The sequence below is a fragment of the Vanacampus margaritifer genome, chromosome 19 (genome assembly GCF_051991255.1).
Source record: "Vanacampus margaritifer isolate UIUO_Vmar chromosome 19, RoL_Vmar_1.0, whole genome shotgun sequence".
NCBI classification, from domain to species: domain Eukaryota; kingdom Metazoa; phylum Chordata; class Actinopteri; order Syngnathiformes; family Syngnathidae; genus Vanacampus; species Vanacampus margaritifer.
In genome coordinates this window covers 3,118,905-3,143,818 of record NC_135450.1, presented here as the reverse complement: position 1 = coordinate 3,143,818, position 24,914 = coordinate 3,118,905, and the positions used below count along the sequence as shown (strand labels likewise).

General features: G+C 39.7%; 3 protein-coding genes across 10 annotated transcripts in view; 2 read left to right on the top strand and 1 right to left on the bottom strand.

The window, feature by feature from the left end:
• Nucleotides 1-1,693: 1,693 nt before the first annotated feature.
• Nucleotides 1,694-8,593, bottom strand: LOC144039919 (uncharacterized). Of its 4 annotated transcripts, none has more exons than XM_077553670.1 (10): nucleotides 8,453-8,593; nucleotides 6,355-6,485; nucleotides 5,702-5,886; nucleotides 4,990-5,080; nucleotides 4,718-4,906; nucleotides 4,460-4,572; nucleotides 4,008-4,249; nucleotides 3,735-3,894; nucleotides 2,478-2,601; nucleotides 1,694-2,304 (listed from the first exon to the last, which is right to left on the bottom strand). In XM_077553670.1, exons 2-10 carry the CDS (start codon nucleotides 6,447-6,449, stop codon nucleotides 2,268-2,270), a joined length of 1,236 nt encoding a protein of 411 aa, XP_077409796.1. In that variant the 5' UTR covers nucleotides 6,450-6,485; nucleotides 8,453-8,593; the 3' UTR covers nucleotides 1,694-2,267. The 4 variants fall into 4 exon arrangements, with proteins under 4 accessions (XP_077409796.1, XP_077409799.1, XP_077409798.1 ...); XM_077553673.1 differs by having other exon boundaries at nucleotides 5,765-5,886; XM_077553672.1 differs by lacking the exon at nucleotides 8,453-8,593 and adding an exon at nucleotides 7,440-7,812.
• A 178-nt stretch (nucleotides 8,594-8,771) lies between these two features.
• On the top strand, nucleotides 8,772-12,681 carry rpl7l1 (ribosomal protein L7-like 1). Its single transcript, XM_077553675.1, has 6 exons — nucleotides 8,772-8,899; nucleotides 9,365-9,473; nucleotides 11,444-11,607; nucleotides 11,692-11,829; nucleotides 11,908-12,017; nucleotides 12,105-12,681. The coding sequence occupies exons 1-6, from the start codon at nucleotides 8,886-8,888 to the stop codon at nucleotides 12,311-12,313; spliced, it is 744 nt and encodes a 247-aa protein (XP_077409801.1). The 5' UTR covers nucleotides 8,772-8,885; the 3' UTR covers nucleotides 12,314-12,681.
• A 95-nt stretch (nucleotides 12,682-12,776) lies between these two features.
• Nucleotides 12,777-24,914, top strand: part of slc5a6a (solute carrier family 5 member 6a) — a 30,221-nt gene continuing 18,083 nt past the window's right edge. For 2 of the 5 annotated variants that reach the window (XM_077553668.1, XM_077553667.1), the window contains exons 1-2: nucleotides 12,981-13,424; nucleotides 24,652-24,902. In XM_077553668.1, the coding sequence (XP_077409794.1) occupies nucleotides 24,777-24,902 (126 nt within the window). In that variant the 5' untranslated portion in view covers nucleotides 12,981-13,424; nucleotides 24,652-24,776. Of the gene's footprint in view, nucleotides 12,911-12,978; nucleotides 13,425-24,651; nucleotides 24,903-24,914 lie in introns of those variants that run through there. The other 3 variants (XM_077553666.1, XM_077553669.1, XM_077553665.1) reach the window with 3 other exon arrangements.

The following is a 24,914-nucleotide window of genomic DNA, read 5'->3' as shown; positions in this document are numbered from 1 at the left end:
GACTATGATGTTTGCAGAGGACATTGTGTTCTGTATTGAGAGCAGGGAACAGGTGGAGGAGAAGCTAGAGGTGTGGATGTTTGCCCTGGAAAGGAGGGGAATGAAGGTTAGCCCTAGCAAGACGGAGTATCTGTGTGTGAATGGGAGGGACCCAAGTGGAAGATTGAGGTTACAGAGAGAAGAGACCAAGAAGGTGGAGGAGTTTAAGTATTTAGGGTCAACATTCCAGAGCAATGGAGAGTGTGGAAAATAGGTGAAGAAACGTGTGCAGGCAGGCTGGAACGGGTGGAGAAAAGTGTCAGGTGTGATGTGTGATAGAAGAGTTTCAGCTAAACTAAAAGAAAAGGTTTATAAAACTGTGGTGAGACCAGCAATGTTGTCTGATCTGGAGACAGTGCCACTGAGGAAAAGACAGGACGCAGAGCTGGAGGTGGCAGAGATGAAGATGCTGAGGTACTCTTTGGGAGTGACCAGGATGGATTGAATCAGGAATGAGTACATCAGAGGCACAGCATATGTTAGAGGATTTGAAGATAAAGTCAGAGAGGCCAGACTGAGATGGTTTGGACATGTCCAGAGGAGAGATGGTGAGTATATTGGCAGAATGATGCTGAGTTTCCAAATGACAGGCAGAAGGTCTAGAGGAAGACCAAAGAGGAGGTTTATGGATGTAGTTAAAGAGGACATGAAGGTAGTTGGTGTGAGAGCAGAGAATGCAGAGGGCAGGCTTAGATGGAGGCAACTGATTTGCTCTGGTGACACCTGAAGGGAAAAGCCGAAAGGAAAAGAAGAAGATTGTGCAATCGCGTCGAGTTATAATTAATTTGATCTCATTATAAGTGTGTGTGTTCCACCAATGCACGGCACCACACTGCCCCTAAGAGGTCAACCCACGCAGAAACAGAAACAGGCACTTTTTTTGAATTGCTATCATCATATTATTATTTTTACTTCTCATGTACTAATTTATTTTAAAGTTATATTTAATTTTCCTTTCCTCAAAATTCAAGGATACAAAGATCCAATGACTTTCTTTTTTTTTTTGGTCATACCAACACACATTTCCACAAGACATGGAGCTAAACACAATCCAAGTTCCCAGTTTAGTCCAGCATTTCCCAAAACTTGTGAAAATAAGATAATGGTGAAGAAATAAGGATAATGCTTATTCACAGCTTCATTGTGGGCATCAAAAGGTGTGGAAGTTAAAGGCCCTTTAGTACTTGACAATGGAAAAAAAAATCAAGAATAAAGTGTTCAACATGCCGAGGGTTCTAAATTAACAACTGCCAATAACTATTCATGCCACTGATAACAACCTCATGAACCATTGAACATACTGATAATAATCTAGCACTAATTAGGTTGCACACATACTGTACTTTACAAACTAAACAGCAAAATATAACTGGGTCGGGATTTGAGCCAGATGTGCTCAAAATACAACCCAAATTTGCCACAACACACAAAAAAAAAACCATGATCTGGCTCAATATCTTTTGAAATAATGGGCCTCATGTTAAGCGGATTAGCTTGGCAGATACGGAATGACTGCGGGCCAAAACTATATCTAGCCCACATGCAATTCCCTAAAATTCTATCCTGGATTGTGGTCCAGATCTGGATCTTTAGTATTGAAAATTAGTCATTTGTACATTTCAAGGTACTGTGCTTCTTTGTTACACAATGACAATGAATCTTTATTTATTTTAACTTAAAGTTACATTTATTTAAAATGACAGCATTGTACAGTGGAAAAAAACTGAAAAACAAGTTGCTTTTAAACTTCTCTATGGAAGAATTTGCCCCAAAAATATCTTTACAATATACTTTTTTTAATTGACCGTTGTTGACAATGGGTACTCTTGCAAGCCTCTGGTCAGTAGTTTTCAAACTGAATTCGGAATTCAAATTTCAATTCAAATGTCTTGCCCTCTGTCTGCGGATATGCGCGCAAGTACGTAGGTGAAGAAGGGAGTGTACGGTTTCATTTTTTGGCCACATGTAGCAGTAGCGATTTGAACGCCAATTTGTTGATGCCTTGAGCAGCTTTAAAGCCATTTAAAAAACAAAAACAAAAACAGTTTTAATTTCTATTCAAATCCAGGGCATAACTTCAAATTGCCACCATATATTGATTCAGCTACTTATATGGTCGGTAACATGTCAGAAAAATATATGTAAATGATTAATCAATTATCGCAAATAATAATTGATTCAATTTAAAACTGATTAGTTGCCAATTAATTGTTGCGCGTCTGTTCATGTCAGTCATCAGGCTGCCATTGGTTGTGTTCTGTAGACCTAGGGAGAAGAAGGGGGGAAAAACATTTGAAATTACAAACTGTTGAATAAAAAGAAAACAATTTATTTTAACTGCAACACCGTACCAGAAAATCATGGCAATGTCATAAAATATGCGTTATAATATTTCATATGTACAACTTGATTGAAATATCAGCTTCATCAAGTGCTACCTGCTGAGTTCACGGTTCCGACGACCACCTCCTCGGTCATTTGCCAAGTTGAACCACCTGATCACATGTTTGTTGATTTCCATTTCTGTTGCTTCCTTTGCAACATGACATTGGCGTACAGCACCTATAAACAAAACATTATCATTACATTATCATTCAAAGAGGAAGTCTACTCAGTGGATGTTTTGAGCGTTGCAAATTTGCCCGTAACACGCTTTTTTTTTTTTGCCGGCTGCTTAAAAAAAAAAAGAGTCATCCTTGGTTTGGCAACACTAATGGAATGACGCATTACTTTGAAAATTCAAGTCATTTGCATTGCTTGTTGTGCGCTATTAAAGTACGACAATCAGATTTGTTAACCATTTATCTATCATAACAACTATCAGTACTCATAAATACAATCCCCATCACTTCAGTATCCATAAGCACAGTCCCCATGACCTCAGTTTACATGCAATCAATGCCTCATTATTAGTTTTTGTTATTATATATCCTACAGGATTACTAATTTTCACAACATAACATTACCCACACAATATTAATGAACTTATTAATGCATGAGTGTAACACACAAGTCAAATATGTTACTCTTTTTTTAACAAACGTACAGTTCAGCAACTTCAGCATTTAAATTTTTTTTTTTTTAAAAAGCATTTTAAAAAACTAATAAAAACAATACCCCAAGTAATAATACACAAAACAAATAATACTCAATTACAGATAAATAAATAAAAATACAAATTTGCAACTAAAGCATGTGTAATTGCTCCTAAAACAACACTGTTGCAAGGCAGCAAAAAGGTAAAAAAAGTAGTTCAAATGACAGTTTTAATTTGGGCCACCGAGGGGGGGTAGGGCACATGAAGTCTCACGTGCAGAACCTTTTTGTGAACCAATTTGATGGAAAGCTTTGAGTGTTCAAAAGGCTTTATCTGCTCATCACTACGCAGAAAGATTCTTGATGGTAATATTGTATGTTCTATGCATTCCCACTTGTCTAAACGCATGCGTTTGGAAAATTAATTAAGCAGCGAAACCATCCGTTTTTATCCATCTTAGGGAGCGGCCATTTTGAAACAAATAATCACGGCTCCCCTGTTTTCTGAGTTTGGTCATGTGATGTCTGCAAGCTGAACTGTGATTGGTGGTTACCTCAACCCTAATAATAATCAGAACGCTATGTTTAAACTAGTGGGGGCACATACAACATATTTTTGTTAATCATTTTTTAAACACATTTATGCAGTCTGTACTCACGTGTAATCATTGTTTTCGATACCATCTGGCTGAATGCCATCTTCCCATTTACTCCCTTCCAACAGATTTTCTTCGCCACACAGTCACTAAAAACATGTGATAGGATGTTCCATGTAACATGCTTGACGTCCTGCCCACCAATGGCACTCAGGGCATAAATCTAGGGAAATGGAAAACAATTAAGACAGTAATTTTAGCCATTATAATGTCTTGAAAGAGTGTAGAGAATAACCATTTGATTGTTGTTAAAATGCCAGGACAAAAAGGTCATACCAAGTTATTTTTCTTTGAGGAGTTGTCTTTATTTTTCAGCCAATCCTCCAGGTGTTCTACCTGCTCCAGTGACCCCAAAGGAAACTGAATGTCTTCAGGTTCTTCCGTGGAGCATTGGTCATCCACCGTCTTGCCGCCACTCAGGTTATTGACCACATCAGTTAGCTGCGTCAGCTGGTGCTGCACGTTATCAAGCTGGCGCTTCATGTCTTCAGTCATTGAGAGCAGGTAAAATTCACCAGCTGACAAAAAGCATCACATCATCATCATTACGGGCTTTTAGGGTTACACATACCTTCGGGACTAAATAATATGCACAAAAAAAGATGATCTTAAGAGCAATCCTAGATCTGCAACTGGTAGATGTTACGTAACGTTCATTTAAAAAACAAAAACAAGAAAAACACTTGTGACGAACAGTGTGGTAAGGAAGTTCAGTCATATATACTTACCAGAGCACGGTATCTCATCTTCTCCCGATAGCCCCACTTTAAAAGATGGCCTGAAGAATTCAGTTTGTGAAGTCCAAGATGATGAGTGACGGGGAGGTGACAGTGGGCACAATCTTGGCAGACGATGAGGCAACGGCATGCGTGATGATGGCGGACCAGGTTGATGATGGAAAAAAGAGACCACTCAATCAATTGGAAAAAAAAAATCTCGTTCTCTACTTTTGTGACAGAACAATACAAGCTTTTTATTCAATTTACCTTGGACTTGGACAATGTGCCTGTGGAGAGGACACTGGTGGTTGGGAAAGAGATGGTTCCGCCTCCCGAAATGGTTGGCAAGGAGTTGACACTTTTGTTGAAGATTTCCTAGAACATCTTGTTGAGTTGGTCTGGTTGCTTTCATGTAGGTCCTGATCACTTTCGGAATCTGTATCACCTAAGCAGTGGCTATTCATACAAAAGTAATATCCATTACCATCAAAGAAAATGTGTAATTTTAACAGTAAAATCTCATTGCAATTGGGACATACATGGCTTTACGTTTTCTTTTCGGCCGTTGTGTTCCCGCCACCTCCTCAGCATGATAAGAATCCAGCACCTGCCACGCTGACCAATTATGATCTAAAATAAACAGTTTTAGGAAATGAACATCTGGTAAAAAAAATAAATAAATAAAAAAAAAATATATATATATGTAATGACAACAAAAGTCTAATTTGTACTTAACTCATTCACTCCCAGCCATGTTCACTGAAGCAACCCCCTTCGCTCTGGGCTGTTTTACTGGATTCTGATTGATTTTGCAAAGCCCACAGAATATTGTGTTCTATTGCTATAAAAAAACATGGAACCTACCAAAAGAAAGATTAGAGTCTCTTCTTTCATTAGAAAAAAAAAGTATATTTCTATCCATTTCCGTTTTGCAGCAATTAGCATTAGAATACTGTATAGCTAAGTTTTATCATTATTCACAAATCTGTTTAAAACAGTGGGGAAAATAGCGTTTTGCGAGATGACCCTGGTTGATCTCTCATACTCTGCTGCCACCAGCTGGCCGTTTTTGTAATAACTACCAGTGCTTCGAGCATTCTCTCCAGTTCAGAGGCTGCATCAAAGTATGCTCTCGCATAAAAAACTTAGAAATACGTCTTAGGTAGCATGGCAATATTTAAAATAAAACATATTTATACGTTTTGGGGAGCAAATGAGTTAAAGGCCACATTATAAATACAAAACATTTACCACGTGTCTTTTGATTCCTGACATCATGTTTTGACCGGCTTGGATGCTCTTCTAATTTCATACCTCTGCTGATTTTATCATCATTTTTATATGGTGGCCAGTGTGTTGAACTGTTGCTGTACCGAGACTCTGGCACCACAAACCCATCCTCCTGCTCATCCAAAGACTGGACCAAGTAAACCAACCTGCAAATGGAGAAAGGGAAAAAACCCACAATATACATTTTTTAATGCTGGCTTGACAGATGTACATATGAATCAACAAAGATTGGTCTTCATAAACCAGACTGCCCACAGCCCATTAAATGACACTGAACTACATTTTAGCCATTTCCATAAAGACACGACAACAAAACCTCCTCTATGCTGGAGGTCTATGTTCTTTCTTGTACGTAACTTCTGACACTGTTAGACAAGTTGATTGAGTCTGATTGATGAAAGACAGAATATTCTTAGAGATATGAGCTACTACACAATGGAAGATTATAAATGCCTGCATCCAGAGTCAAGTGTTAGCATTCATATCATGTTGAGAAATGTTGGTGTCCATGTCAATATTTGTTGATTTGTCCCTCCCACCCAAAAAAGTTTTCATTACAAAAGTCCTTCATCACTGTTTGTCTAGTGCAATTCTCAGAATTGGCAGCCAAATACCTGTTGCTGCTATCACGAATTTCCTGTAGCGTTCTCTCGAGGTCTCTTTGTGTCCGTCTTCTAAAAGTGGACTTTGAAACAATCCTTGCTTCCATTTAGCGTTGTTACTTCAGCAGTATGGACAGGAACAACTATTGAATGATAAGGAGAAAAGGGTAGGTGTATACAATGTTTCATATATAACACTGACAATTTTCTATACTGCACTATTTAGTGCATTCATGCTTTAAAACAGAGCTACTGGCCTGTAGAAAGCCACTCCAATACCTATGTGTGTGCTGTCAGGAACCATTTCAATGGATTAATGCATTACAGTGTTATTGTAGTTTATTGTGCAAAGTAAAAACAATTCATACTGTTAAGTTGCACAATTACTCTAACCACAATTAATAAATGAAGTAATAACAAAGAACCCTTTAGGCCTACTTCACGTGCCCAGTCAGCCAGAAAAGAAAGAAGAACCCTAAAAGCCCCTTTTCACCGCTAGCGTATCCAGTGAAACACAAATCAATTTCCTGTTAGTGATGGGATTTTCGGCTCTTTTGGGTGATCCGGTTCATTTGGATCGGCTCAGTGAAAAGAGACGGCTCTTTTTGGCTCTCAAACGGCTCTTTTAACTTTAGCTTTTCTTTTAAATATTTACGACAAGTTTAGCATACATGTTGATGAATGACTTGGTGAACTAAGTATTACACTCTAATGACTGCAGATAGCAACAATTATCACGCAAAGAAAATTATTTTTGATTATTTTATTGAAGTGAAAAAGGCTAAAACAATAAATAAGCAACTAAATTTAAACTTCAATCAACAACAACCAAAATAACACAAATAATGAGTAGTAATTTAAGTGCAACAGCAGCAGCAGCGAACAAAACAAACATTATAAGCTACTCTCCAGGTCCAGGATAAAAGACTCTGACTGGCAGAGACGCGGAGCACGTGCTCCACGTGTAGTACACTCACTGCAGATTTCGCAGGAACGAATGTATGTTCAAAGTCCGAGGTACCACTGTATACCACAACAAAAAGTGCAGCGGGTAATGCACGGTCGAAAACGAGAATAACTCTTGGCTTGGCATTCACCCGCTTCCGAGTTCTGAAGCTCCTTGCTGGCCTGCTTACTATTCGACAGGTAAGTTCCAAACAGAAAAGAAAATGTTAGCTTGCTGATTTAGCGCCACGCTAGGTTAAGTCGTTTTGAACTATTATCCCTGTCGGTGATCGCCGGTGCACAGTCACGGATCAATAATGTGACCATTTGCAAGATACCTCGTCACTCACTCGCGGCCGGTCAGAGGCAAGGGGCGTGAACGTTGAGCTCGTATGGGTTGAACCGTCCGTTTTGAATGGTTTGTTTACAAACAGAAACTGTTTGATTACAAACAGAAATGATCAAAACTCCGGACAGTGACTTTAAAGTCAGACGATGTTCCCTCTCCATACCGCAAAGTTTTGCAAACATTTTTAATGCACGTTTATGTAATTCCGGGTAAACGCATCAAAGGTGGAGCGCCCGTGAGAGTGCAATTGAGTGTAACTTTGAAATTGGCAAAATGTTACGACATAAAAAAAACACTGAGAGGTTTATTTCTTGATGGCAAGAAGTTTCAAGCCATTGAAGCAATCTCCCACGTACTGACGCTGACCCGGAAGTACAGAAATGCTCATTCAATGTTGCATTCCATCGCTAAAAAAAGAAAAGAAAAACAAGCGGAACGTTTCTGCAAGGGAATGCAGAGATGTTTTTTTCCCCGTGTTGCTCCGTATACAAGTGTCGAGTTAGCGTTGTGTGAATTCTGTAACGAAATACTGAAATAAAAGCCTTTATTATTCGTTCTTTTTCAACAGTCTAATGCACTGATAAAATTAGCATTGATGTTCCCAACGAGGATATAACGTTTGTACCACTTAGTTAATTTAAACCACAAAAAGACCTATGTTAGCGGGAACCATCATAACTTCATTCAGCCAGACACAGCTGAGGAGAAATATGCTTCATCGTCTGTAATTTAAGATAACGTTTTCAAACAAAATTAGCAGTAGATCGAATGAAAGAAAAAATATTCCTATTAAAGAGCAAAGACTAAATCAGTTACTTTCAAAAATTTGCCACGTCTGCTCGATGCTCGGCATCAATTTGGATACGCTGGCTCCCGCTGACCGTGTGCGACTACATCGACTATTTTATACTATTTTTTATTTTTTATTTCTTCTTCTTCTTCTTCTTCTTCTTCTTCTTCTTCTTCTTCTTCTTCTTCTTCTTCTTCTTCTTCTTCTTCTTCTTCTTCTTCTTCTTCTTCTTCTTCTTCTTCTTCTTCTTCTTCTTCAATTTCCGATAGACTAGGCACGACATGTGCATTACTACCCCTCACCGGTCTTCACGTGCTCCCCCTTTTTTTGATTTTACTTTTACTCCGATAGCCTAGAGGGCGATATTGCCTCTCCTTCCTTGCGACCTGCCCAAAAACGAGTCGAGAAAGAAGAAAGCCGTAGAAGAAGAGTGGCTCGAATTCGTTAAAGGTTTTCAACATGGCAGAATCAGAGTACGTATTGAGTTTGTTTACATCGTAGACCATCTGCTTCTGTTTGTTCATATCATAGTGTTGGTTTGACTTGCTTTGATTGATATGACTCCTCTGTACATGTTACTGTTTGTATTTCGAACATTGCTTTGTTAGAAAATAAGTTTTGAATTCATGACTTCACATGTTTGGACGCCTTCCCATTTTGGGCGAAATGTCAGCGTGTGTAATGTACAGTAACTGCTAGAATGTGGTTTGAAATGTAGTTGTTAGTCGGAAAGAATTAGGTGATAATACTTGGGCTACTCTGGTAGCCAAGCAACGTAAAGCTACGTTGATAGTACAGCACTGTATAGGAAATCAAATATGTGTTTCTTACTTTGACAGTTTTGAAACAATGAATCAAATGCTAGCCAGTGAATATTTTAAGAATTTAAGTGATTACATGTATTTATTTCTCGGTCTCTTTCCCCCTTCTTCTCTCAGATCACAGAAAGTGATCAAGTTGGTCCCAGAGTATCTTTTGAAAAAGAGGAAAGCGTATCAGGCCATTAAAGCCACACAAGCTAAGCAGGCACTTCTTGAAAAGAGAAAGGTGAGTATGTCATTTGATTTTGGCTTCGTAATCGTGCTGATAACACTCTGTTAAATCCATACAATCAAGGTGCTAACTAATCTACATTGTAGACAAGTGGTAGACGGTGCTTTTGGCACCTGGGCCTTCCTTTGGGACATACCTGACGAAGGCCCCCATGTAGGAAAAAAAACACTGCATCATCCACAATACACTAAATTGCATAAGTGTGTTTTTAAGCACATTTACAAACAAGCCGAATACTGTTCCATCAGAGCGAACTTCTTTCTCTTGACGTCACCTCCACAAAACGTCACACAAGCACAGCTGTGCGCACATATTTTTTTTGTTATTTAATAATAAAGAAAGTTGAGTTTAATATTTCACTGATTGTGTTTACACGGGACCTTAACTTTAGTAAAAAGCAGAAGTGGGCACTTGAGTCAATTGCCGTCAATGACGATGCCCACCTTGCGCTGAGTGCTTCCGTATTTTCGGTGAATGCTTTATGACACGAAGCCTTGCAAAAATACATGGAATGAGAAGAACCGTCAACGGACATAAACCTGCGTCAGTCTGTGCTCAGTGTGTGTATTTTTGTTTTACACTTCGCATCGTTGTGCACTTGCCGAAAGGTGGGCAGCCATTGATGGGAATTGACGGAAGTAAAAAGCATGTGTAAAAAAAAATATATATATATTTGGCTTAATAGCCACCACGATACATCAAATGATCCATCAGCCAAAATAAATCTAGGACAAACATGATTGCTTCATGTTGTGTTTGACAAGAAACATACACTATATTGCCAAAACTATTTGGTTTAATATGATGATGAACAGCTTCTGCGCTTCTGGGAAGACTTTCAATTAGGTTTAGAAGTTTCTTTATGGGATTTTTTATTAGTTTTTTTACCATTCTCCCAGAAACACATTTATGAAGTCACACCCCACAACGCAGTTTTTTTATTTTTTTATTTTTTATTTTTTATTTTTTATTTTTACTGCACTTAGCAGAATGCATTGCGAACCCATTCATTGTGTATGCGCTAAGAGAAAGGGCCGGATCAATAAGGAATTTTCTTAAGGCCAATGCAGATTCTGATATTTTTTGCAGAATAAAATTTCGATAACCCATTAATCAGCTGATCAATTAAAAAATGTAGAACGCATAAGATTATGGAAAACCAAAATTAAAAATAAATAAATGACTAAAAGTGAAAATAAAAATGGATCTAAAAAATTTAATTCAAGAATAATTACAAAAAAATAAATATAAATGGAGATAAAAAATAACTATATATATATATATATATATATATATATATATATATACATCTCCATAAATAAATAAAATAAAAAACGAGATTCAAAAAATAAATATAAAAATAAATGTTGAAATAAATATATAAATAGAATCAAATATCAATCAATAAATAAAAATGTGCTCTCACATTTATTTTGTGCTCGGATGCTCTGTCATTATTTATTAGATATGGTCCGCCATACAAGATAGCTTCATTTGTTCCCTTAACGCTTACAACAATAAAGATATGACTTACAGGCAGAACAACTGTTTTACAATACTTAGTTTTTAGTATTTGTTTATCTTTAAAAACAAGGAGCAGCAATGGGAAAAGTAACCTTTTTTTGCGTCGGGAATGTAAGAATTTCGTTATTTTTGTCTTTTGCTGTGAAGTGTAGGAACAAAAGAAAGAAAATAAAAGCGTTGATAAATTTGACAGATTAAATCTGCCATCTGATTAATCGGTTGGGCTCCAGTGCGGCGGTACCACCACGGAATGCGTGGCAGCCGTTTGGTCAAGCCGCTTTGCAAGCTTCAGTGTTCTTAAAGACACCACACCACTGTATGTATCCTGGTTAGGTGTATTTTAAATTATATTTAGTATCCACAGTTAGATAATGGTGATAACTGATCATGTTTGATCATTTATACAGGCACTAACACTTTGTGTTTTTATTTTGCTTCAGGTCTGTAAAGGTGCACCGTTAAAGTTCAAGCGCTTGGAAGACTTTTTGAAGGACAGCCATAAGAAACATCGCGATGATACTCGCATACGTCGATTCACAGAGAGGCCGCCCGCCCCGATGCCTCCTGCAAAGTATAAATTAGCCTTTGCAGTCCGCATTAGAGAGTAAGTATGACAATTCAAAATTAAAAGTTGTTTCACCTTAACACTGATTTAAGGCAGCACAATGTTCTACTATTTTAATTTTAGAATTAAAGGTGTCAGTCCGAAAGTGATTAAGGTTATCCAGATGTTGAGGCTGAGAAAAATCTTCAGCGGTGCTTTTGTCAGAATCGGCAAGACCTCTCTCACCATGTTGAAGATGGTTGAGCCCTATGTGGCCTGGGGGTGAGTGTTGAGTCACTGCAATTCATTAATTGTGTGGGTTATTTTCGCATCATCAACAACTTCCTGTTAACCAAATAGATATCCAAATTTAAAGTCTGTGCGTGAGCTCATTCTGAAGAGGGGACAGACAAAGGTGAGGACAAAGGCGGTTCCGCTAACAGATAACACCTTCATTGAAGAACGAATGGGTAAGTTTTCTTAACTTCAAATCTGAAAAGAATTTGACACCAGTACCTAGTGTGCCAATATAAACTGACTTTGACCTTGATTCGTAGGTAAACATGGCATCATCTGCTTGGAGGACTTGATTCATGAGGTTTACTCGGTTGGCAAGGCCTTCCGGGAAGTCAACAACTTCCTGATGCCTTTCAAGCTATCAGTGGCCCGTCATGCTGCCAGGGACAAGGCGGGGCTCCTCAAGGACCTTGGAAACCCTGGATTTCGTGGCACAGACATTAACACCATCATCAGGAAACAGAACTGAGGAAAAATACACAAGATGGACATTCATCAGCAACCTAAAGGATGATAACATATTGAGGGACAAATAACAAAATGAGCGAGTCTTTTCCATTTTGCTATTGTATGTGCTTGTATTTGAAAGGATGTGCCACTAGTGGGAGCTGTTCTCCCTAGAAGTGGTGCATCTATTGACTTGTAATATATTGTACTGTATATAAGGGTGAATGAGCCTAATTTTGGTAAGTTAGTTGGGTTGTTGTACATTCATTGAAGGGCATCGGTCAACGCGCAGCCCATTCATAGATAGCAAGACTGCTTTGATGATAAATGAGACAATGAAGTGTAGTTTTGAAACCTTTACAATGACCTAATAAAATTGAATTGATTGGCTTCTTTGTTACCATTAAACAGGGCGAAATTGTAGTCGTGTTCTGTCCTCGATGTACAGGTAGTACAGTAAGTGGTGTCACAGACGATTATTGGGGAGCCATGCGTCATCAGCTTGAGGGGGCTGCAAGTGGCAACCCGTGGTGCAGCTGCTGGAAAATGCACGTTAACTAGAGGTGGGCGCTTTTGTAAAAAGATGCTCCGGTCAAACTGAACCCAAATGGAAGTCCAGGTAAGAGGAAAGGGTGAGCGATAACGCGGTGTCATCTTGGACTTGCCTCTTGCTGTATGAGGTACTAAACATATCGTGTCCACCGTGGTCACGACATGTTGCCGTCAAATTGCAGCACTCGCAATGATGACGGACGTGTTAGTAAACGGCCGTACTATCTGTAAATACTTTCGGAACGAGCAAATGAATCTCGTTCTAAATCTATTATCGTAAAGTATTGCCATTTTCCGCAGTGTTTCGCTAACCTGCCACGTATAATTATGCCTACGGTTACGGAGACATTTAATGCACTGTCGTGATGAACCAAATGGGAAGGTTAATCGGAAACACGACAGAATACTGAGCAATACAAATGACCAAAAACATTTTTCTTGAAATGCTAGTTTACTAAGTGTAAGTGAACGCAACATCCAGCGCGTCAAGGAGAATGGGCGGTCCACTCCAATAACGTCCGATTGCACTAACCTACTAGACCAGACCTTGACGTAGAACCGTATTTTACCAACTCAGGAAGGTAAGTAAATCTAATTGAATTATTAAAGTAGTTTAATTTACAGTTGTTGGCCGTTAAAGACCGGGGGGTTAATTTGTGTCGTGCCATGCGCTGCAGTTTAGCAAAATTTGCGACGAGTTGGCGACAGTACCACGTTGTCGCGCTGTCAAATTGTTTGGCTGCTGTTTCTTTATTGTACATTCTATTTACATTCTCCACTATTCGTCACATTAAATTCGCGCAGTTAATAAAATAAATAAGTAAATAACGATAACATGGGACTACCAACACGCTTATACTGGTCTGAAGCATAATGAACGGCACGACGAGCGCGTGCGGATTAATTAGCCAATGGTAACATCCGTCTTTGGTCTTTTGGCACATTACAGTCATTTGGGTAATGTAGTTCTCTTATTGTCGCTTAGAAATAACGTCATTGGACGCGTCGTTAACGCTTGCAAAACATGGACGCGTTTTATGTAGCCATTTGTCCTTGGATTTAACCCATTACGTGTGGTCACTTTTTTGGGGGGTCAAGTATTGAACAAATAGTCACTGCTGCTCATCCAGTCTCGCTAAATTGCAGCTTGAATAACTGACGAGCATTTGTGACATTCCAGTAGGACTTTTGCCTCCTGTTGTAAAATTGCTTGTGTAGATATTGTTGGGTTGCTGGAGTGACCTCGTTTCCCCATCCATTACGTGAAAACTATGGTGTGTGAAAATCTGCAATTTTCAAGTAATGGTGGGAAGCACTGTCATCTAAGCTTCTGATAATTGGCATCTACTTGAAAGTTTGGCAAAGTTGTTTATGTGGCGATGAGTGGGGATGATTTGTGTTTGTTGATTTGTCCCCTGCATGCATTAATGCATTACACAATTGACATATCTAATTTTGTGGATTGGTGATGAAGTGCTGACCCTACAAGTAAAATTCTGTATGGGTGCTTGCTTTTTTAAATTCACACTATGGGCTAAGTATGGCACACTCGCCTCGCCGCAAAACCTTTTTTTCTGCCTTTGGTTCTCATGGTAATGAAATACATACTCTGCATTGGCCCAGTAGTGAGGGAGCCTGGGTGAGGAATGGGTCTTTTGCATGAGACAGGAACTAGCGCTCAAAACCGGCTAATTGCCACAAAGCAAAAAAAACGGGCTGTCAAGTGTGCTGTAATTCTTCATCCGTTGATGGTGTGTCACATGATATAAAGGCAGGTTTTAAGGTTTTAAATTATTTTTATAAAAATGCATTTTATTTGGAGAGCAGGTTATGCTGATTGTGTATGTAAACACAGCTGCTTTGAATCAGGTGTTTTGAATATCATTAAACAAATTATCTGATTCCTTAATGAGGTGAAAGTTTTTGTGAAAGTTTGTGAGCCCTAGTGAAACATTATGTCCTCCCTTGCTATCTGCTGTTAGTATTATCACCTCTTCTGTACAATAATAAGTCACAAGGCTTCACCAAGGACTATTTTCGTTTAAGTACAGTCTCAACAGTAGTCATAAATGCCAATGTGTGACTAGTCATGTCTTGTTTATTATCCTTTTGCAGTGCTGTAGAGTTTGCAAAAATAGTTGAAATAACACTTACCATTGACTGTGTCTGTATTTTGCCCATCTTTATGAGCTGTGTGTGTCTGATGTATTATCACTTTGTCCAGGGTTCAACTCAAGGTTTAATGTTTGTTCAAATTATCGGCAGTCTGTGTCACAGAGAGACAAACAAAAGTGAGACCTATTTACGAAGAAGACAGTCACTTGTGTAAGCGTGTGTGTGCAGTGTGGCAAATGTAACTTGTCATTGGTTGACCTCCAGTTTTTCCATGTCCAATGAAATATAGTAATCAGTCAAGGTGTGTAAAAAGAACTTCCTTAACCCTGAATAACACGCAAAAAAACTCTATAAAACTACAATAAAATTATTACTTGATTACTACTAATTATTACTTAAAATTATTTACTTGTCCGATTGATAATGTGTCATAGGCATAGCGCTAAAGGAAGAATAGAGGGAGGCATTCTTAACTGTCAGACAAGTGTACAAATAAAATTGAAACTTAATGTAACAAAAGGAAGGAGTTTTCTGGCCAGGAACCTGGGATTGGGAACTAAGCTCATTGAGCTGTAATGTTTTAATGTGTATTTTTCTATTAAAAAAAGAAGAAGAAGTTTGGCTTCCAATTCGACTTTTAACGTACCACTGGAATTTAATTTATTTTAAGTGCTTAGTACAAAACAATATAACTCACAAATAAATACTGTATGTGGATCATTGACGGATAAGGATTTGACCATACCCTGCAGTGTTAATTCATTGTAGAAACACAGAAAATATTTATTCTATTTATTTTAGTGATGGCGGGTTGATGAAGTGTCACGAACCGTTTCGACACATTTGCAAAGCCTCCTGTATTGATACTGTGTCAATACTGTGTCACTGAATACTGAGACCTGTTGGACCTTAAAAATCCCTACAGGCAACCTAGTTGACAGACTCAACTGACACTGATTTGATGACGCATTACAATATGTTGAATGAATGAATGAATGAAAATTTAATTCGGTTCATTGTCAATAATTTTTTTTAACATGGTCAAAAACAAAAACAAAAACAAATTCCATACATAAATATATAACCGAAAGGGTGTAGGCAGAAGCAAAAGCTTTAGTTAAATGGTAAATGGACTGAGCTTATACTGTATAGCGCTTTGTAATTTCAAATCCATTAATTTCTTCATTTAAATAAAATAAAAAAATCATATTTTTAGATACAGTCAAAAATAATGTGTCAATGTGAAAATCTGAGTAAAAAAACATGACGAGGGTCCATAATTCAAGTATAATCCAATGCATGGAAGTTTAGTTTCCAAAATGAAAAAAAAAAAACTAATAAATTAACTACATAAATAAAACCCAATGCATAAACAATTTAGCGTTAATAAAATTAAGTGCATAAATGAAATACATGGCATTTACAGTTTAGCACTCGGGGATCAAACCCACACTCAAAACAGGTAACATGAGCAGTGACTCACATGAGCACAGTATGAGCTAAATGGCCACAGTACTTGCCAGTTGCTAGGGAGAGGATCATCTTCTAGAAAATACGAAAAGTGAAATCCTGAAACGCAAAAATATTTGCCAATATGGCATCAAAATGGCCCCACACAGTGGAATCCTCATTCTGCTTTCGGGATTGCTATCACACTGACTTGAAGGGAATAATTGAACTTCAAATGATGTTGGATTCATTAGTAATGCAGCCCACTGATAGATGTGCTTCCTTCTGAAGCGCCGCACCTTAGTAACAGTAAAAATCAGCAATACAGCGGCTGTATCGGTCATGGGACTTTCTCAAAGTGCTACGCGCACCGACACGGGGTTTGGTCTGTGAGCTTGATGGATGCGAGAACGCATCGGTGCTGCTCAACCGATCACTAATTATTATTATTTACTTTTATCCAGCGGTGGCAAATCTAGGTAGAAAGTAAAAACCCTGCCACAGTTTGGCTTTAGACTCAGGTGCTAGCTAGCTAGCTCTTAGCTAGCTCCCATGGTGCTCGTTTATCTGATAGGGAGTTAGCTAGCTAGCTAGCATCAGGGGCTAAAGCCCAACTGTGGCAGGATTTTTGCTTTCTGGACCTGGCTTTTATCTACAATTCAACAAGACAAGACATCTATAATTTAGTGCATACATCTATCACAGAAAGCTTTCTACAATGGTCACACCAGATTATAGTTAGTCGACCACATTAAGTTATGAGGCTAACAATTAGCCATCTAAACAAAACAAGCTAGCTAGCCAGTAGCCACACATAAAATTATAATGAAAATAATGCATATTTGTAGGGGAAAAAAATAGTTGTTGTTTTTTTCAGGTCATACCACATGATGTCCAAATATGACCACTTCATATAGGGTCTACCAGTTGCTAAAAGGGTAACTTTTTATTTTCACACAGTTGTGAGAAAGTGATAGCTTCTCCCATGGGTTCTTGACTGTCTTATGGATGATACAAACTGCTGCCTTTAAATGTATTTCAAAATAAAAGTCCTAAATTGGTTATTTCTTTTGGGTCGCATGCATCACATTTTTTCTAATGGTGGATGGCACATTTTACACAGGAACTCACCTGCTTTGAGTGAGTATCAATGAAATACACACTTAGCAGTACTTGTTCAGCTCCATCTAATAATGTATAGCCATTTTCCCTGTGTTGCTCAGAAACCCTGCGCTGTTGCGTGACCTTCGTGTAATGTTTTGTGGGGAGACGCACATAAGTAATCTAAGTTATGGTCTAATGTAGTGTGTGTAAAATGTTTTCACACTTGAGCTGTCCAAGTGTCCAAATCAGCCATGACTGGAATGGCTTTATTCATGATTAAGGAAGTTTGCCTTTTATTGTAGTTTTCATTGTCAAATGTCATTTAGGACTGACTGTAAGTATTTATCCGACCATTTTCATGCCATTTTCTATACCAATTTTTCTCAGTATGGTTGAAGGTGAGGCTTGAGCTGGAGCCCATCACAGCTGACTTTGGGTGAGAAGGTGCCCCCCTGGTTCACTTTGCTCACTTTGTAGGTTTGTACCAAACCAATACATGCAGACACAGTGAACTGTTTGGGTTAGGTCAGTTTAGGGTAGACATCTCTTATATTTAATACAAAGTAGTTTTTTTAAATGGAAAATTTTGAGAACTAAAGCAAATAATGTTTTCTTAGCGACCACGCAACACCTCCTAGTTTTGCCATCTGGACATCTAGGTGAGCATGCTAAAAAAAAAAAGGTAGATAATCTAGATTGTATCACCTTCAGATGAAGTAGTCACTTTGTGTGACATTTGCAGTTGCTAGCATGTGATGATTGCATGTGGAGTAACTGGCTGAACACTAGTTGCCTGGTAAAGAAGACCTTTAAACAGGAATGTAAGCAGTTTTGTGTCCCCCCAAAATTTCCCTTAAGTTTTAACTATTTAAAAAAAAAAGTTGTATTTTAAAGTACTCAATCCCATGTGGAAATTGCAGATCTCTGGTTTGGGGTTTGACTTGTTATATATTTTTAAAACATCTCAGTGTTTGGCTTTTTTTTCCCCATTAACTTTTCTCTGGGAAGGAATTTGACAAAATGTGAATGGGGGTTACAGGCGACCAACTTTTGCTTTTGCATTTGAAACACTTCCTTTCGGTTTGGGTCACACTATGGCAAGAGACCCCGGAACAGAGCACCAGTAAGGTTATTAATAGTTTAGTTCTTTATTACACGGAAGATATTCAAGAGCTACCCAAGCTTGTTTATGTTTACATAAATTATATACTGTACATGTATTTCACTTTTGTCCATAGATAGCAGCGATTTAAAAAATAAAAATAAAAAAATTGAAAGAAAGAAAGAAAATATATATATTTTAGCAAGTTCGGCCTCTAACCATCATGTCGTCAGCCCATAGTTATCGTAGTCATCACTGCGCGCACAGGAAGTCTGCTAACCTGTTTTCCGGGTTGGTCACATGATGTTCCACATTAGGCAGATTTCATTTGTGGGTGAAGGTAGCGATGCCAGACTTATATCTTGCCTCCATGTCAACATCTTCTAATATGTTCCCTGTGATGATAGACAGTCAGACTGCTTCCATTCTTATGACTTGGGCGAATGGCTGTCCAAACTGACATAAGTTGTAGGGTCCGACTGATTAATTGGCCTACAAATGCTAACGTCCGTAAAAATTATCGTCAAATTAGCCAGTTGGAAAATAGTTTATTTTCTTCCTTTATTTACAATTTACTGTAAGTGTATTACGTGTTATATATGTGTGGGATTGTGGTTGTATTTGACCACGTGAATTTACTGACTTCTTATGTAGTAAGTTAGTGCGTGAGGGGAGTGCAAATAGACTTACTCCCCATGCCACTATAAAAGCAATGCTCCCTGGTGCGTTTCCACACTGAAATCTGAAAAGAATGAGGTTAGATTTTTTATAAAAACACAATGTGGGATTAGGTTTTATTTGTTTAAAACGGTCTGTTTTAAAATGAAGCAACAATCTTATTGGAAAAAGATTACATGGGTGTTGAATTTGAGTTTCCTGCTTTGTTATAATATTTCCTTTCAGAAGGCGACTACAGGTCATGACAAAGGCTTCGGGTTCAAGAGTGCTAGCTCACAGCAACTCCCATTTACACTACTATCCTTCTCTTTAACTTACTATTATTATTAGCAATATGTTATTCATTTATTTTTTATTATTTTAATAAGAAAACAATCAGTCCCAGAATCGACCTGTGGCAGCATCATATCTTTAATTTATTTTATTTTTTCAACGTTACAATTTATTTATTTTAAACTAGCACATAAACTAAGGCTAATCTGTGCTAACACATGCGCTCCACTTGCCTTTTGATTTATACATATCATCCATCCATCCATCTTCTACCGCTTATCCGGGGTCGGGTCGCGGGGGCAGCAGCTTTTAGCAGGGAAGTCCAGACTTCCCTCTCCCCAGCCACTTCAGCCAGCTCCTCCGACGGGATCCCGAGGCGTTCCCAGGCCAGCCGAGAGACGTTGTCTCTCCAGCGTGTCCTGGGTCGTCCCCGGGGCCTCCCGCCAGTGGGACATGCCCGGAACACCTCCCCAGGGAGGCGTCCAGGAGGCATTCGAACCAGATGCCTGAGCCACCTCAACTGGTTCTTCTCAACGCGGAGGAGTAGCGGCTCGATACTGAGTCCCTCCCGGATGACCGAGCTTCTCCACCCTATTTCTAAGGGAGAGCCCGGCTACCCTGCGGAGGAAACTCATTTTGGCCGCTTGTATCCGGGTTCTTGTTCTTTCGGTCACGACCCACAGCTTGTGACCATAGGTGAGGGCAGGAACGTAGATCGACCGGTAAATTGAGAGCTTTGCCTTTCGGCTCAGCTCCTTCTTCACCACAACGGACCGATACAGCGTCCGCATCACTGCAGACGCTGCACCGATCCGCCTGTCGATCTCCCGCTCTAACCTACCCTCACTCGTGAACAAGACCCCAAGATACTTGAACTCCTCCACTTGGGGCAGGATCTCATCCTCGACCCGGTGAGGGCACTCCAACCTTTTCCGACTGAGGACCATGGTCTCAAATTTGGAGGTGCTAATTTTCATCCCAACCGCTTCACACTCGGCTGTGGCTGAGTGCCAGCGAGAGCTGGAGATCACGGCTTGAAGAAGCCAACAGCACCACATCATCTGTAAAAAGCAAAGATGCAATGTTGAGGCCCCTCAACGCCTCGGCTACGCCTAGAAATTCGGTCCATAAAGGTTATGAACAGAATCGGTGACAAAGGGCAACCATGGCGGAGTCCAACCCTCACAGGAAACAAATTCGACGTACTGCCGGCAATGCAAACCAAACTCTAACATCGGTCGTACAGGGACCGAATAGCCCGTATCAGGGGGCCCGGTACCCCATACTCCCGAAGCACCCCCCACAGGACTCCCCGAGGGACACGTTCAAACGCCTTCTCCAAGTCCACAAAGCACATGTGGACTGGTTGGGCAAACTCCCACGTATCCTCGAAGACCCTGCTGAGAAGTGTAGAGCTGATCCACTGTTCCACGGCCGGGACGAAAACCACACTGCTCCTCCTGAATCCGAGATTCGACTTCCCGACGGACCCTCCTCTCCAGCACCCCTGAATAGACCTTACCTGGGAGGCTGAGGAGTGTGATCCCTCTAAAGTTGGAACGCACCCTCCGGTCCCCCTTCTTAACTCTTTGACTGCCAAAAACGTTAAATAACATTTAGTAAAATCCTACGGAGGAGCGCCAAAGACGTTCAAAGACGTTCACCAAGTTTTTTGGGTTTTTTTTGGAAACGGGTGGAGGAAAGCCTTGGCCAGCTGTGCTGAAAGTATCAAGCAGATCTAGTTAGTATAATGACTATTTTTGGCCCCTAGATGGCAGCGATGACTCTCTTTGGACAAGATTGGGTAGGCGTCAGTAGAAGACGTGAGGCGGAGCTAGAGAGTTGAGGAGACAATGGCTGAGGAAGCCATAATGGCGACCGGTTGCAAGCAGCTCACGCTTGAGCATTTTTTTCAAAGACGAAAAGCATCGACCAATGCTAAAGAAGAGCACATTGATGACGATGATGATGGTGACTCAGAGGTTGATGCCGAAGTTGGAAGCGTTGACGCGGTGGCTATGATCACGTCATAAAGCCTCATCGGCTAGCGATGCTAACGCCGGAAAACGCGGAGCACAACCGAGCACGCTCAGGCGGACGTTCAATCGGACGACGAGTCCAATGCATATTCATCGGAGGAGTGGGTACAGTCTGATCACGGAGAAGACACTGGTTATGGACTGCGATGCCACCATGAATGGAGTGGATAAGATGGATCAGAACATCTCTTACCACCCGGTATAGGAACAGAAGGACATGAGGAAGCCAGACGTAACACCACCGTAACGTCACCGTATCATGATCTGAGAGTAGACTTGATGGCAACATGGCCAAACACACACTGCAGTATATACTTGCTATTCCCCGGAAAAAAAAGCCAGCAAGAAAGTGTAGCGTCTGCACGGTAAGGGGCCATCGCAGTGAAACTAATCTGTTGTGCAAATCCTGCTGCGTCGCCTTGCACGCAGGGGAGTGTTACAAAAGAAAAACTGTATTTGAAACATCCACACAATTGTAAATAGTACCACGGTTGCACACATTTGTAAATAGTTTGCCAAATTGTTTTGTCAAATTGTTACACTGTAAATAAACGTATTTTGCTATCAAAAAACACTTTTTCATTGTTGGTTGTAGTGTTTTACAGAAGTAAAGCACTGTTTAAGTGTTTGTGGCATCATTCATGGGAAAAAAAAAAGGTGTCAAATTCACTAAAGTGCATGAAATAATATTGTTACACAAAAAGCTTGATTTCTCCGTTTTTTGTTTCAAAACAGAGCATTTGGGTGAAACTAACCATTTTCTATTGTTGATTACTGAAAAACGGAATAAGGTAGAAACAAACTTTTTTTTCTGATGAAAGATGAGAGTTCAATCTTTCATTTGGTAGTATGTGTGTTTCCAAACACAAAATTTTCTGTGGACCTTGAAAGATCAGTCAAAATGCTTAAATCGGCTGGCACCCACGGCATCCCTTTTCTGAAAACGTCTGGCAATCAAAGAGTTAAAAAGGGGGACCACCACCCCAGTCTGCCAATCCAGAGGCACTGTCCCCGATGTCCACGCGATGCTGTAGAGACGTGTCAACCACGACAGCCCCACAACATCCAGAGCCTTTAGCAACTCCGGGCTGATCTCATCCACCCCCGGGGCCCTGCCACCGAGAAGCTTTCCAACCACCTCAGTGACTTCGACCCCAGAGATAGGGAAGCCCACCTCATTGTCCCCAGACCCTGCTTCCTTAAAGGAAGGTGTGTCGGTGGAATTGAGGAGGTCTTCGAAGTATTCTTCCCACCGATTCACGACGTCCCGAGTCGAGGTCAACAGCACCCCATCTCCACTATACACAGTGTTAATGGCACACTGCTTTCCTCTCCTTAGATGCCGGATGGTGGACCAGAATTTCCTCGAAGCCGTTGTTTAAAACGGTCTGTTTTAAAATGAAGCAACAATCTTATTGGAAAAAGATTACATGGGTGTTGAATTTGAGTTTCCTGCTTTGTTATAATATTTCCTTTCAGAGTAATGGGGACTACAGGTCATGACAAAGGCTTCGGGTTCAAGAGTGCTAGCTCACAGCAACTCCCATTTACACTACTGTCCTTCTCTTTAACTTACTATTATTATTAGCAATATGTTATTCATTTATTATATTTTTTAAATGATTTTAATAATAAAACAATCAGTCCCAGAATCGACCTGTGTTAATTTATTTTATTTTTTTAACGTTACAATTATTATTTTTTAAACTAGCACATAAACTAAGGCTAATCTGTGCTAACATATGCGCTCCACTTGCCTTTTGACTTATACATATCATAATATCTTTTTTTTAACTTTACATTTTTTTTAACTAACACAGAAGGGTTTATATGTCTGAAATCTTCATATAATTAATGTTCGTGAGTATCATTCAAACTCTGTCTATCAGAACGTAACATTCAGAACACTGTGTTAGCTAAAGCTAATCTGTGCTAACACTGGCACTCTGCTTGGCTGATCTACTGCTTTTGGGGTTTTCCCTCTTGAAAATCATGCGCTATTGCCCAGCCTAGTTGCCAAGTCATCAGCAGAGAAGCTTTTTGTGCGTATGTGTTAACCTTTATCTAACCATGAATGTCCCACTGAGATTAAAAGCCTCTTTTCCAAGGGGAGTCCTGGCCAAAAGGCGGCAGAAATTACAGTTGCAACACAAATAAAATGTCAACAAAAAGTTACAGTTTCAACACAATTTAAAAACAGCTACAAGTTAGGGAGGCTGTGTGGAGTGCTCTCAGTCTGGATTTAAAGTCATTCAGAGAGATAAATTCTGTTCATTTCCAGCCCTTTTTCAGCAAGTTCCTTTTAGGGCTGGGCGATATGGTCAAAAAATAAAATCTCAATTTTTGCAGTCATTCAGGACGATTACGATTTTAATCTAATAAACCCAACAAACATTTATTTAAAAGGTTTCGTTTATTCCAAAATAATTCCTGTGCAAAAATGTTCTAATTCTAATTCTAAATTAGATTTAACATAAAGTTAACATTCATAGTTTGTTCTTGAATGCCACAATTAAGTAGTTGGTAGCTATTGTAAACATGTCTTGTAAACCACCCATCCAGCATTCTGCCACGTGCAAAATTACAACTCACAAAAACATTTGAATGTAAAATAACATAAGAACAAGAGCTTTTAATAATCCAGAAGACAAAATTTGATTTCCCGATTTAGCAAATTTTCAACGATTCGATTTTTAAAATGACGACGTATTGAATTAATTTGATTTATTGCCCAGCCCTAGTTCCTTGTAGAAGGTGGAAAAGACGAAAGCCTTTTTTCCCGAACTCAGTGCAGGCAAATGGAATGGTTAGCAGCAAAATGATATTTGAACGCAAACTGTAAGTATGAACACTTCTCTTTGGGATTAAGTTACCAGTGTAAGAGGGCAATAGACCATGAATGACCTTGTAAATATAAGTGTAGCCAATCTCCACATGCCCCCGTTGATGTTTTAGACATTACAGGGACTTTAACGACTCTCTCACTCTTGCCTCAGGTAGTGAGAGTTGCCACTCATTCTTTTCTTGTTCTTGCTTCTCTTCCTCCAGCTCTCTGGGTATCACAATGGGTGATGTACCGTCTTTAACACTGTGATCCACCCCCACCCCCAAAGGCCTATTCAACCACCTCCTGTCCCCAGACTCACCAAAGCAGGCCTACATCCGGAGTCATCATGGGGGGAGTAGTCCAGATGCACTTCACCACGGTGGACTATGTCATTTTTGCGTTGCTGTTGGTGGCGTCAGCTGGAATCGGCTTGTATTATGCCTTCTCTGGTGGACGCCAGCGTACAACACAGGTGGGCTTACTG